The 13,875-nt window shown below is 42.1% G+C and overlaps 1 protein-coding gene across 1 annotated transcript; it reads left to right on the forward strand.

Annotated features, from left to right (window-relative positions):
* The first annotated feature begins 207 nt into the window (after positions 1-207).
* On the forward strand, positions 208-13,565 carry LOC311148751 (uncharacterized protein). Its single transcript, XM_084185720.1, has 20 exons — positions 208-576; positions 701-800; positions 901-1,091; positions 1,230-1,399; positions 3,903-4,022; positions 4,139-4,221; positions 4,335-4,428; positions 4,553-4,633; positions 4,770-4,911; positions 5,377-5,503; positions 9,522-9,841; positions 10,172-10,271; positions 10,412-10,602; positions 10,873-11,036; positions 11,138-11,257; positions 11,574-11,662; positions 11,776-11,869; positions 12,012-12,092; positions 12,217-12,358; positions 12,626-13,565. The coding sequence occupies exons 1-20, from the start codon at positions 381-383 to the stop codon at positions 12,754-12,756; spliced, it is 2,736 nt and encodes a 911-aa protein (XP_084041846.1). The 5' UTR covers positions 208-380; the 3' UTR covers positions 12,757-13,565.
* Positions 13,566-13,875: the final 310 nt, after the last annotated feature.

Below are 13,875 nucleotides of genomic sequence, written 5' to 3' on the forward strand. Positions count from 1 at the left end.
AGGACAACAACACGGGCAAGTTGGTAAAACGGTGTAACATTATAGGCTAACGTTACGTTTTGTAGAAGCTGGCGACATTAATTAAGACTTCCAGAATATGGTATATTAGGCAACACTTTATTTTGTGCGGCGATAATAACTGCTGTGTGATGTTACATTGTTTATTGTTGTCTGGATTGGTTGTTACAAAGTAGCCTAGTGTAAGTAGTAAACACTTCCAATGCATGCTGCTCTTTGAGTCTTTCAAGCTCTAGCCTATGACGTTCAGTCTGTCAACATGAACTTTGAGCCTCGTTAACTTTGTAGTCTCATTTCACAATTTAAACTACTTACGGTGTCGCTTTGTTGTTGAGAGGACATTTCTATGCAATTTTGACAGGATGTCTGAAAAAGCAGCGTCGCCCTTGCTTTTGCTTCAACCGACCAGGGGACTAGTCGATGAAAAGTTCAGTGTAATGGTCCAGAATTTGCCGCAAATTCAAGATATCACCTTGCACGCGCTGATCCACTCAGATGATGGCGACTACTGGGAGGCATTTGGCCACTATGTTAGTGATGCTACAGGATTGGTAAATGGTAGCCTACTTGTATTTAATGTCACTCATTTTCATTGAAGTTTGTTTGCACCATTGTCAATCATTTGAAGAGTTCAATTCATGTTTAAAACCCTCTTACATAAACTGCCTAAATCTTTTTACAGTTGCCAATGATTCAAGTTTAGGAGGGACATATGATGGCGTGGAACCCATGGGACTGTTGTGGAGCATGAGACCAGTGCCTGGCAGTAGAATTGGACTCAGGTAAACTGAAACTCCACCCTTCAGATAATACCTTGACAAAATTGTAATTGTGTCATCAAAGGAACCCAGTTGAATTATAAACAATATCTTGTAATTTTAGGTTGAGGAAGAAGGAGGTCCACACTCCCATGGTGGTGCACATCTCTGTGTACAGGGGACACATGAGTCAGGGTTTCAGGGAACAGGCGGCCCTGGCGAGTGTCGTCACAGAACGCTGGTACATGGCCCCCGGAGTCCGCAGGGTTGACATCACAGAGGGAGGGGTCACAGGGACCCTATTCCTGCCACCAGGTATGTCATAGTTATTAGCTACATACACCTCACTTTCAATAATTACAATTAAAATCATCCAAAGATATGGTTCAGATATGATTATCATAAGGGGAGTGCATATAGCCCAGGTCTGACCAGACCATGTTGTGTTGGAAGGACCCGGGCCCTTCCCTGCCCTGTTGGACCTGTGGGGCGGAGGTGGTGGTCTGGTGGAGTATCGCTCTGCCCTCCTGGCCTCACATGGCTTTGTCTCTCTGGCCCTGGAGTACATGACACCCCGGACCTCTGGGGGCTCAACCTCTCATGTGGGGAACAAATACTTTGAGGTACCAGTATATGTTACTAGACCACTGCATTTTGGCTGATCTGCACTGTCATATTTAATGTCATAGGTGCCTCAAATGACAGTGATCAACTGATATATAGCATATACACTGCTTAAAAAAATAAAGGGAACACTTAAACAACACAATGTAACTCCAAGTCAATCACACTTCTGTGAAATCAAACTGTCCACTTAGGAAGCAACACTGATTGACAATACATTTCACATGCTGTTGTGCAAATGGAATAGACAACAGGTGGAAATTATAGGCAATTAGCAAGACACCTCCAATAAAGGACTGGTTTTGCAGGTGGTGACCACTTCTCAGTTCCTATGCTTCCTGGCTGATGTTTTGGTCACTTTTGAATGCTGGCGGTGCTTTCACTCTAGTGGTAGCATGAGACGGAGTCTACAACCCACACAAGTGGCTCAGGTAGTGCAGCTCATCCAGGATGGCACATCAATGCGAGCTGTGGCAAGAAGGTTTGCTGTGTCTGTCAGCGTAGTGTCCAGAGCATGGAGGCGCTACCAGGAGACAGGCCAGTACATCAGGAGACGTGGAGGAGGCCGTAGGAGGGCAACAACCCAGCAGCAGGACTGCTACCTCCGCCTTTGTGCAAGGAGGAGCAGGAGGAGCACTGCCAGAGCCCTGCAAAATGACCTCCAGCAGGCCACAAATGTGCATGTGTCTGCTCAAACGGTCAGAAACAGACTCCATGAGGGTGGTATGAGGGCCCGACGTCCACAGGTGGGGGTTGTGCTTACAGCCCAACACCGTGCAGGACGTTTGGCATTTGCCAGAGAACACCAAGATTGGCAAATTCGCCACTGGCGCCCTGTGCTCTTCACAGATGAAAGCAGGTTCACACTGAGCACATGTGACAGACGTGACCGAGTCTGGAGACGCCGTGGAGAACGTTCTGCTGCCTGCAACATCCTCCAGCATGACCGGTTTGGCGGTGGGTCAGTCATGGTGTGGGGTGGCATTTCTTTGGGGGGCTCCACAGCCCTCCATGTGCTCGCCAGAGGTAGCCTGACTGCCATTAGGTACCGAGAGGAGATCCTCAGACCCCTTGTGAGACCATATGCTGGTGCGGTTGGCCCTGGGTTCCTCCTAATGCAAGACAATGCTAGACCTCATGTGGCTGGAGTGTGTCAGCAGTTCCTGCAAGAGGAAGGCATTGATGCTATGGACCGCCCGTTCCCCAGACCTGAATCCAATTGAGCACATCTGGGACATCATGTCTCGCTCCATCCACCAACGCCACATTGCACCACAGACTGTCCAGGAGTTGGCGGATGCTTTAGTCCAGGTCTGGGAGGAGATACCTCAGGAGACCATCCGCCACCTCATCAGGAGCATGCCCAGGCGTTGTAGGGAGGTCATACAGGCACGTGGAGGCCACACACACTACTGAGCCTCATTTTGACTTGTTTTAAGGACATTACATCAAAGTTGGATCAGCCTGTAGTGTGGTTTTCCACTTTAATTTTGAGGGTGACTCCAAATCCAGACCTCCATGGGTTGATAAATTTGATTTCCATTGATAATTTCTGTGTGATTTTGTTGTCAGAACATTCAACTATGTAAAGAAAAAAGTATTTAATAAGATTATTTAATTCATTCAGATATAGGATGTGTTATTTTAGTGTTCCCTTTATATTTTTGAGCAGTGTATTTTACTTCCATAAGGTGATATGTACTGAATATGGTGTATTCTTATTCAGGAAGGAAGCTATAAGCTGTAGGTAATTAAACCCACAAAGCTCATCCAAAGGTTCATTCACCTTGTCTGCACAACCAATCCCTTGCGCAACCTACACATTCAACTGTTATTTGTAGGAACTGACTTTGGATTTTGTTCTTATCTTAATAGCGTGTAAAATGAGTCATTGGTTTAGGTATGTTGAAGTATGAACATTTAAAGAAAACATGACTAGACAACTAGACCTATTTCCTACAATAGGTGTGAAAAATGTATGCACTCACTACTGTAAGTCGCTATGGATAAGAGCGTCTGCTAATTGACTAAAATCTAAATGTAACCGTCTCCCACTTTTATGGTACTTACAGTCATATTTAATAAAGTTATTACTACAGTAATAAAGAAACAGAATATACGTTTCAAAATATGACTACTGTGGTAACAATTTAAAATCAAGTTTTGTACGACAGTCTTTTAGTAAGTAGCCTTGCATGAGCCTTGGCTTGTGCGTGCCGGAACGGCTCATAGGGCAGGAGCCTATCTCCTGTTTCTGTAGCGTGAGGCAGCTTGATGTACAAGTACACCCCTTGGACAGGACGCTAGTCTATCGCAGGGCCTTACCCCCAATCTATCTCCTTTTCTCCTTAATGCTGAGGGCCAAGCAGGGACGCATCGGGTCCCATTTATACAGTCTTTGGTATGACTTGGCCGGGGATCGAACTCCCAACCTTCCATTCTCAGGGCGGACACACTAACCACAGTCGTAGTTCAAATGAAATGTCGTGTTTTTGGCTCTAGGCTGCGTTCACCGTTCTGAAACAGCACCCTCAGGTGTGTGGGGACCGGATAGCGATACTGGGCCTGTCCTTTGGCACCTCAGTGGCTTTGGGGATGGCTGTGTACTCTACTGTGATTCAGGTAGGAGAGTGCTCATACCGCACTGTCAGAAAAATGTGGAGATGTGTGTATATATTTGTGTTTTTGTCTGTGTGCGTTTGTATTTCGGCTATCTTAAACTGTTGCTCCTCTCTCAGCCCAGGTGTTTGGTATGTGTGAGTGGCAGTCATGTCCAGCAGGTGAAAGGCTCACTCTCTGATGTCTTCAGCGAGATTAATAAGTATGTGTATTATCACGTGTTTAAAGATGTGTATACATTTGTGCTTCCGCTTTGATCCTCTTAATAATAATAATTCGATATAACTTACTCATCTTGTGTCTTTCATTTCCTAGAAACGTCCGTAACACTCGCTATGATGAGGAGAATCGAGTGATCTGGCGTGATCTGCTCCTACCCATTCCAACTGACCCAACCAAGAAAGTGGATGTGGGTTAAACTCAAACTGGATTTTTACCCTGATATTAACCTATACCCTCATTATACTCACTGTATAGCTGTTCTCCCTTGTGTGTTTGTCTATCCCCATGGTTTACTGCTGTGTCCTGGTTAGGTGGGGCAGATGAAATGTCCTGTTCTAATGATTGTGGGTGAGGATGACCAGAACTGGCCTGCCACTGAGTCAGCAGAGGACGTGAGTACATTTTTTAACATGTCTTGGAATCTGCAGAAATATGTATTATTAAGTGGTTCTACTGTAATTTTACAGTATGTTTTTGAGGCCCAACACTTTGATGTAGAACTGACTGAGAGTTATTGTGCCTCCTCAGATGAAGCAGATGATGGAGAGAGCAGGGAACAGTCACCTGCTGACCACTCTGTCCTACCCTGGAGCTGGTCACCTGATTGAACCTCCTTATAGCCCACATATCCGTGCCAGCAACTTCATGGTGGCCGGGACAAGACAAAAGTGTAATTTAACGTTGGATCTGTTTTTGTGTGTGTGTGGTGTGTGTTTTTGTGTGTGTGTGTTTGTGTCCTTGTTATTATCAGAGACAGTTTGACAGTATCTTATTTGCTGTTTTTGGGGATGTGTAATTTTGTCCACTGCTAATCGACAATACAACACACATTATCACAGTGATATATGGTTGCAATTACTCATTTATGTCTGACAACGTGTGAAGAACTCTCGTCACACATTCTGTTTGTTTTGCCTGGAGATAGACAAATTACTCTCCGTTAATGTTTTACCAGGCAATAACTACAATTGAAATCAAGTACATTACATACTGTCAGTCTGAATAGCAATTTAAAAGTAATGGCTGTTTCCATGGCTGTTTCTAGCAAACATATAGAAATGGGTTGTGTGAAGCAGTGGAATAATCACACTTGTTCTCGCTTTGTTCGATTCTTCCCCTCCTGATTTGATTGCAGTGGTGGTTCTTTGGGGAGGAGAGACAGCGCCACACAGTCACGCACAGGAAGACTCCTGGAAGAAGACCCTTGCCTTTCTGGAGGAGCACCTATATCGAAGCACAGAGGTGACCTCACTGACAAATCTGTGACTAGGCCAGAGACACAAGGACATTTTATAATAATTTTAGTAATTATGACTTATCTTAATTCTCATCAGAGATGTGATGAAATAATTATGTTGACACGAGTGTGGGTGGGATGAAACCACATAACTCAACAAGCCAATATCCTAATCCAACTCTCATATCATTCCTTTTCTCCTGGTTTTGGTGATCTACACAAGCCATAGCATTCAAAGATTGAGAAGATCTCTGAGTTATTGCGTTGTCACACATGTTTCATACAGTCTTTCATTCATTTCAATTAAATAGACCTTATCATGCCATTTTTTTCTTCCAGTTTTACTGCTGTGCATTTCTACTTTTACAAAGGCTCTATTACTTATAGGTTGTGTAACAAGCCTGTAAAATGGTCTTCCTTGAATAAAGAAAAGTGTTGAAAATGTAAGAACTCGCCCCATTCCTTTTAAAGGTGAGTTTTTATCTCAATATCATATCATTTCTGGATAACAGATAATTACCTTACTGTGCTTGTTTCCTTTTGACCATTGTAATTTAAAACAAAGGCGCTATTCTTATTGACGAAATATGAAGAGGTTCTCGAGAGGTATCGATTCTCGAGCTACATTATTGTAATGTAAACTTGCGACATTCTCACGTCTCGAGCGCTACATCAGGAGGTCACGCACTCTCCCGACAGTTGCCCCGATTCAAGCAGAGCATTGTAAACAGAATTGTCTCGTTCAGCCAACACTCTTACAGTATAAATGGTAATAGCAGACTAAAATGTATTGACTTTTTCCTAATATTTGAGACTTGTTTTAATTAGTTTTTATCTGAAATTGCGGTAACAGCATTACAGCATGTTCCATTCTGAAATTGTCGCAGTAGCCAAATGCACTGAGCCACATAAAACTATGGAAGCCCATCCCCGCTAGGCTGCTTTTTTTTATGTTGATACTATGTCGAAATGTTTAGATAGTGGATAATACAAATCATATGTTTTTTTCATTTGTAACATTGTGTGTTGATGTCAGAGGTGGCACCACAGGTCCTACAGTCCTGTTGGGGAAATTGTTTTCCTGGGGCTCAGAGCTTTTCCTGATCTGGTAGCCTAACCTAACCAACTCCAGACCCAAGTTGAACGTGTGACATAGTAATATATCAGGTGGTAAAAAAATAAAAAACTGTTTTATATGGGCTATGATGGGACCAGATTATTTTTCTAATCCGGTCATATAGTAAAAAATTAAATACTTGGAAAAACTCCTGGCCCAAGGGAGGATGAAAACATTTAAACCCTGTCAAACTGAAGCAACCTTGTACTTGTTCATAATAATTATATTTTAAAACTAAGCTAACGGTGGTCCTTTACACAGACAGAGACAACTGCGATTGGACAATAGGACTAACAGGGCTGAGCTCGCTTTATGCAGGGCTGCATTGTGTAGGCTTTTGCATCTGTAATAAATAAATATACAGTGGGGGAAAAAAGTATTTAGTCAGCCACCAATTGTGCAAGTTCTCCCACTTAAAAAGATGAGAGAGGCCTGTAATTTTCATCATAGGTACACGTCAACTATGACAGACAAATTGAGGGAAAAAAATCCAGAAAATCACATTGTAGGATTTTTAATGAATTTATTTGCAAATTATGGTGGAAAATAAGTATTTGGTCACCTACAAACAAGCAAGATTTCTGGCTCTCACAGACCTGTAACTTCTTCTTTAAGAGGCTCCTCTGTCCTCCCCTCGTTTCCTGTATTAATGGCACCTGTTTGAACTTGTTATCAGTATAAAATACACCTGTCCACAACCTCAAACAGTGACACTCCAAACTCCACTATGGCCAAGACCAAAGAGCTGTCAAAGGACACCAGAAACAAAATTGTAGACCTGCACCAGGCTGGGAAGACTGAATCTGCAATAGGTAAGCAGCTTGGTTTGAAGAAATCAACTGGGAGCAATTATTAGGAAATGGAAGACATACAAGACCACTGATAATCTCCCTTGATCTGGGGCTCCACGCAAGTTCTCACCCCGTGGGGTCAAAATGATCACAAGAACGGTGAGCAAAAATCCCAGAACCACACGGAGGGACCTAGTGAATGACCTGCAGAGAGCTGGGACCAAAGTAACAAAGCCTACCATCAGTAACACACTACGCCGCCAGGGACTCAAATCCTGCAGTGCCAGACGTGTCCTCCTGCTTAAGCCAGTACATGTCCAGGCCCGTCTGAAGTTTGCTAAAGTGCATTTGGATGATCCAGAAGAGGATTGGGAGAATGTCATATGGTCAAATGAAACCAAAATAGAACTTTTTGGTAAAAACTCAACTTGTCGTGTTTGGAGGACAAAGAATGCTGAGTTGCATCCAAAGAACACCATACCTACTGTGAAGCATGGGGGTGGAAACATCATGCTTTGGGGCTGTTTTTCTGCAAAGGGACCAGGACGACTGATCCGTGTAAAGGAAAGAATGAATGGGGCCATGTATCGTGAGATTTTGAGTGAAAACCTCCTTCCATCAGCAAGGGCATTGAAGATGAAACGTGGCTGGGTCTTTCAGGCTAGTGTCTATACTGGAATATTTACGGTAAATGTCCGTTGCCAAGCCCCGAACCCTCTCTCGGCACATGACATTCCGTTGCTAAAGTAAATTCAAAAGTTAATGTACATATGATGTAAATTGAAATGCCGTCGCCCTGCCTCTTCTCATCAATGAGATAAGCCCCATAAATAGCTTCTTAGCAAAGAGCAATTTCTCAAGCAAGAATGTTGATAGAACTGGGAGTGGTCTGGTCTGAGTGGGGAGGAGAAAACTGAAAATATACTTTTATTGGCAGAGAGGTTTGGAACTCTCTTTCTTATCGTTCTATTAAAGATGCACTATGCAGAAATCGCTCTGCCATTTCCTGGTTGCTAAAATTCTAATAGTTTGCCTTATTTCAGTTTGTGACAAAACAAGCAAGTATAGTGTAGAGAATCATTGTACCATTTTAAACCGCTGTGATATATATTTTCCATAACCAAAAATATTGTATTTTCAGCTATTTTAAGCTGGTGTCCAAAACCGAAAGTATGACGCAAAAACAAAACTTAAGAACGGGAAGCATAGAAATATCGGACATAGAACAGATCTACCGCTTCTTAGACATGCTTTCAATGAGGATGACAGACCTAGAACACAAATTCCTATGTGAATTTGGTCGGGTCTCCCAAAAAGTTACATATTGCAACTTTAACTAGGCAGGCAGGCCAAAACACCATCCCACCAAAACAGGCTTACATTTCAGCCGATCATTTCAAACTGCACTTACCCTAAAAGGGCATTATCATCCTTTTCACAATTTTCTAAGTATTATTCCAACCTCAACATCACTTTGTGACATGCTGATGTAAAAAGGGCTTTATAAATACATTTGATTGATTGATCATAGTGTGGAAATATATATAAAACACAGGAAAATCATGTTTTTGACTACACTGGGCTTTTAAGAAATGGGTTAGCATCAATCAGCCAGTTTACTCCAAAAGTGCAATGTTTTTACAGTGATGACTCCCACTGCTCCCATTTCCAATAAACAGTTCTTGATCAATGGCCGTAGCTGTATGGACTTGACAGCATATCACTGTCACGATAGGCTCTAAATCACTTTCTGACATTTTGTTTTGAGGTCTGATAAATATTGTTTGTATAGTTTAGAGAAAATCATTGTTGAATGTTAGTAATTGATTTCAATGTCAAGGAGACCCATGATAAATGCTGTTTCATGCAATATTTTGTCTAGAGTTAGATGTTAAACTCCTGGTCTGTCTCTTGTGTGGAGAATTGAATTGGTGTTGTAGTGAACTTTCTGAAGTAACTGGAAGAATGTCAGCAGGAGTCAGAATGGGGATATCTGGTTCTTTGTTGATGACAAAGTGCGTGGGAGATCAAGGACAGTGATCTAACACATTTGTCATAGTTCATTAATACGCACGGGCAGTCCCTGTCAGGGCAAAGCATCTAAGAACATTTCTGTAAATGTAATTTTTATCCTTATCAGCAGAACGTTTCTGGTATATGGTTCAGCCAGTTGAGAGAAACACAGGTTCAACTTCTCTTCTTTTCTATTACGAGAGGGTCAGTGGTGCAAGTGTTTTAGTGGACATTTCCACTACAACAATTTGTGACATGAATTCTGTTCCTGTGATTACTGTAAAACCATCGAGAGCCCTCTTTGATGAGAAGTTCCATGTGGTTGTGGGGAACTTACCACCGACACAGGAGGTCACACTACATTCTTTACATCAGTCTGAAGACACAGACTACTGGGAGGCGTTTGGGTACTATGTCAGTGATGCTCAGGGAAGGGTCACAGGTGAGAGTTATTATTTCATCATATCTTTAACTAATTTCTATTGAAACACCTCTAAATACCAATGGGAAACATTCAGTAATAATGCTAAATCATCTTTGTCTGAGATTGATATAGTATGGCGAGGTTAATGATCTATTATCATCAAGTACTTGAATGAGGTAAAAAAGTATGTGACTACTCAGAGAAATAGCCTTAGATTTTGACAGAGTGCTCAGTGCAAGTAAAAAATGTTTGGCTACAGTAGACACATTCTGATTGCAAATTAATCTCTGTTGCTATTTTCTGTACATGCAGTTACCAAAAGTTAGGACATTGTTTTTTTGTTTATAGTTGCCAAAGATGAAAGTTTTGGGGGCACATATGATGGTGTTGATCCAATGGGTCTGTTGGGGAGCATGAGACCAATACCTGGCAGTAGAACTGGACTCAGGTAAGCACTTCAACCCCACCTGATTTTATTAACTGTTCATTTTTGGAGATTTTGTGCTTTTGAACCTGTCAATATCCCACCGCTGCCACCATATGTAACAATGATGCCAGCTGTTCTGTTGGTACTTTCTGACCCTTAAGATTCAGGATCAAAGAAGTCGACATTCCCATGGTGGTGCACATCTCTGTGTACAGGGGACACATGCGTCAGGGTTTCAGGGAGCAGGCGGCCCTGGCGAGTGTCGTCACAGAGCGCTGGTACATGGCCCCCGGAGTCCGCAGGGTCGACATCACAGAGGGAGGGGTCACAGGGACCCTGTTCCTGCCACCAGGTAAACTACATGCCTACTATCCTGAGTGATCACATCCGTGCAGGACAATTTGTATAGGCAGTTGTTCACTGTAACGGCATTCACTACAAGGGGAGTGCACTATATATATGTTTTGGTTGCTTAAACTAGGTTCTTGACAAGTACAATAATACATCAATGATTTACTATAGAGGACAGACCTAAAGAACTATACAGTACATGGATGTAAAGATGCATGCTCTGCTCTCGGGTAGAAACAAACAATAATGTTTTTGTCATGTCATCCTGAAGGTCCCGGACCCTTCCCCGGAGTTTTAGACATGTGGGGAGGTGGTGGCGGGCTGGTGGAATATCGAGCGGCTCTCTTGGCATCCCACGGCTTTGCTGCCATGGCATTAATGTATCTCTTCCCAGATGCACAGAAAGCTGCTACCATTGGCTACCATTACATTGAGGTGTGTATCTGCCCCATTTTCTTATGGAGATACAAGAGAGGAATTGATTTGGGGACTTTGAAAACCACTGTCTTACATATAATGCTGATATCTTGTCTCAGAATGCTTTCAGACTGCTGCAGGATCACACTCTAGTGGCCTCTGACAGAATTGCCCTGCTTGGCACGTCCTTTGGTGCCTCAGTTGCTTTATCCCTCGCTGTCTTCTCAGAAACTGTAAAAGTAAGTCCCTATTTCATCTCCTGTTCGTTTCCTGGATAAACATGCATTTGTACTTGCATCAGACCAAAAATGCCCCTGTCTTAGTTCATCAGTATGATTCTCCCATTTGTAGTTGCGAAATGTTTACCATGATATTGATAAGAGCGCTGCTAAATGACGAAAATGTAAATATTGGAAAATATATGGCATGCATGTCTATCTGTTCTATTTATACATTTTATGTATCACTATATGAGTCTACATGATGTATGTTGCTCTGAAAATGTTTAATTAAACGCTATGTACTGTGTAAATTAATGCTTGTCTACCTTTTTAGCCAAAATGTTGTGTGTGCATCAGTGGCAGCCATGTTCTCACACTCAAAGCCAACCAGTCCATTGCAGAATCCTTCAATGTGATGAAAGAGTACGTTTGTACCTGTGTATGTGCATATAAATGTGTTTGTAAATTGACATAGCATTGACTTTGGGAGAGGACTAAAGTACTGATTAATTGCACCATTAACCATATGTTTGCAGACACGTCCACAAGTCCTGCATGGATGAGAACAATTGCATAATCTGGAGGGACACTCTTCTACCCATTCCAGAGGATTCTGACTTGAAAGTAGACGTAAGCGACCCGTCATCTCAGAACCTTGGGTCTCTGCCGGCTTGTTTTAAATGATATTTTCCTCGTTCACAAAATGGTGGTCTCAGTCTATTCCCTTTATTGTTTTTCTTGATATAAATCAATATTTTTCTTCTGGTCTCAGGTGGGGAGGATAACATGTCCATTACTACTGGTTGTCGGACAAGATGATCAGAATTTAGCCGCTGTTGAATCCGCTGATGATGTGAGCAATGTTCCTGACAGTATTGAGTGTGTCCTTATGTAGCCTATTCTTAAAATGGATTTGCTTGTGAGAAGTATTGCTTGGATATAAACCCTGTTAAAGTCCATCAAATGCTCCTCCTCAGATGAAGCAGATGATGGAGAGAGCAGGGAACAGTCACCTGCTGACCACTCTGTCCTACCCTGGAGCTGGTCACCTGATTGAACCGCCGTATGGTCCCCACTGCAGGGCTTGTACCTTTGTGTTGAAGCCAGGCCAACAGAGAGGTGCCTTTCCAGAGTCATTCATGCAGACAAACTGTGCTTTTATAGTTATTGTGCTCCTATAGGATTCCCAATACATTCCTCTGGGACCACAGGGGTTAGCAAATTTGTGCTCAAGCCTACCAGATTAAACTAGTCCACTAATGATCCTACAGTTTTAGATTTTTCTTATGCTACTTGAATACATTTTTATATAGGTCTATATTACACAGTCATAAGAGCATGTCTCAAATGTCTCAAATCTAAAGCTATCATTCCAACTTGTTGCAGTGGTCATGCTATGGGGAGGCCTCACCAAACTTCACGCCGTTGCACAGGAAGACTCATGGGAGAAGATTCTAGGTTTTCTGCGAGAGCATCTCTGTCACAGTGTCAAACCCCATGTGCAGTCCAGATTGTGAGCATTGTTTTACGTCAGGAGTCGTCACTCCTACACCTGGGAGAAAATTCTAGGTTTTCTCTGAGAGCATCTCTTCCAGAGCGTTGAACCACAGTCTGGATTGTGAGGTCATCAACATAGAACGAGCATTTCTTTCTGGGTAATATGCACAGATCTCAACTTAGTTTTCAGTCCTTTGTGCCCAAGCAATGTCACTGAATTCTGAAGAGGACTTTGTCTATTATTGCTGTAGTTTCAAATAATTAATTATTTCCTTCCTGTTTTCAAAGACGTCTATCCACTCCCTGGTATTTAATAGTAAAACTACAGTACAGTAGAACTTCAAGGCCACCACAGGTGAAACAGCATTGTAGGTAGAATCGTAATATTGTTGCCATACAATAAATGTAAACTGAATATATCTATTTGTTTTTGTTTTTATCTAGAAATACCAGTTTTTGCTAAATAACATGGATCAAATGTAAAAAAAAAAAAAAAAAAAAAAGCTGTTTATTGGTTGTTTTTTTCCACCCACAAAAGTTATTTTCAAATTGCACATATGTTTCTGGTATAGGTATTTGTGTTGTTGGGCATTACCCAATTGATAAGTTAACAGCTAATTAACTTAGTTGAAGTATGTGTGGTTTCACTGCTCATTTGTGATAAAATGGGGAATTAAACATTGTCCATCTCACTAATAAATCCCTGCTGAAGTACAACAGTATTGCAGACATTATTTACATTTCTGGTTTGTTTCTACCAGTGGAGGCTGCTGAGGAGAGGACGGCTCATAATAATGTCAGGAACGGATTAAATGGAATGGCATCAAACACCTGGAAACCATGTGTTTGATGTATATGATACCATTCCACCGATTCTGCTCCAGCCATTACCATGAGCCCGTCCTCCCCAATTAAGATGCCACTGTAGTATCTGAACAGTTTATAATTTTGGCTGACGTTTGCAAATGGTGTGTTAGAGGAATTTTACTCTGCTTTGCTGAAACATCTGGAAAGCATTACTATAGGGGCCCCCTGAAACAGAGGAGACTTGGATATGTGGAAGCCAGTGATTGGTCTATTCAAAACACCCATCTTATGTTACATAGGATATATATCAGGTTTTCAACAAAGGACGGGGA

The sequence above is a fragment of the Coregonus lavaretus genome (genome assembly GCF_964263955.1).
Source record: "Coregonus lavaretus genome assembly, chromosome: 21".
Lineage (NCBI taxonomy): Eukaryota > Metazoa > Chordata > Actinopteri > Salmoniformes > Salmonidae > Coregonus > Coregonus lavaretus.

Bases quoted from the DNA above. Each gene is read 5' to 3' on its own strand.
- LOC311148751 (XM_084185720.1), top strand. From the start codon at position 381: ATGTCTGAAAAAGCAGCGTCGCCCTTGCTTTTGCTTCAACCGACCAGG. The intron at 577-700 runs GTAGCCTACTTG...ATCTTTTTACAG, and splicing joins TGCTACAGGATTGGTAAATG to TTGCCAATGATTCAAGTTTA. The intron at 4,222-4,334 runs GTATGTGTATTA...TTCATTTCCTAG, and splicing joins GTCTTCAGCGAGATTAATAA to AAACGTCCGTAACACTCGCT.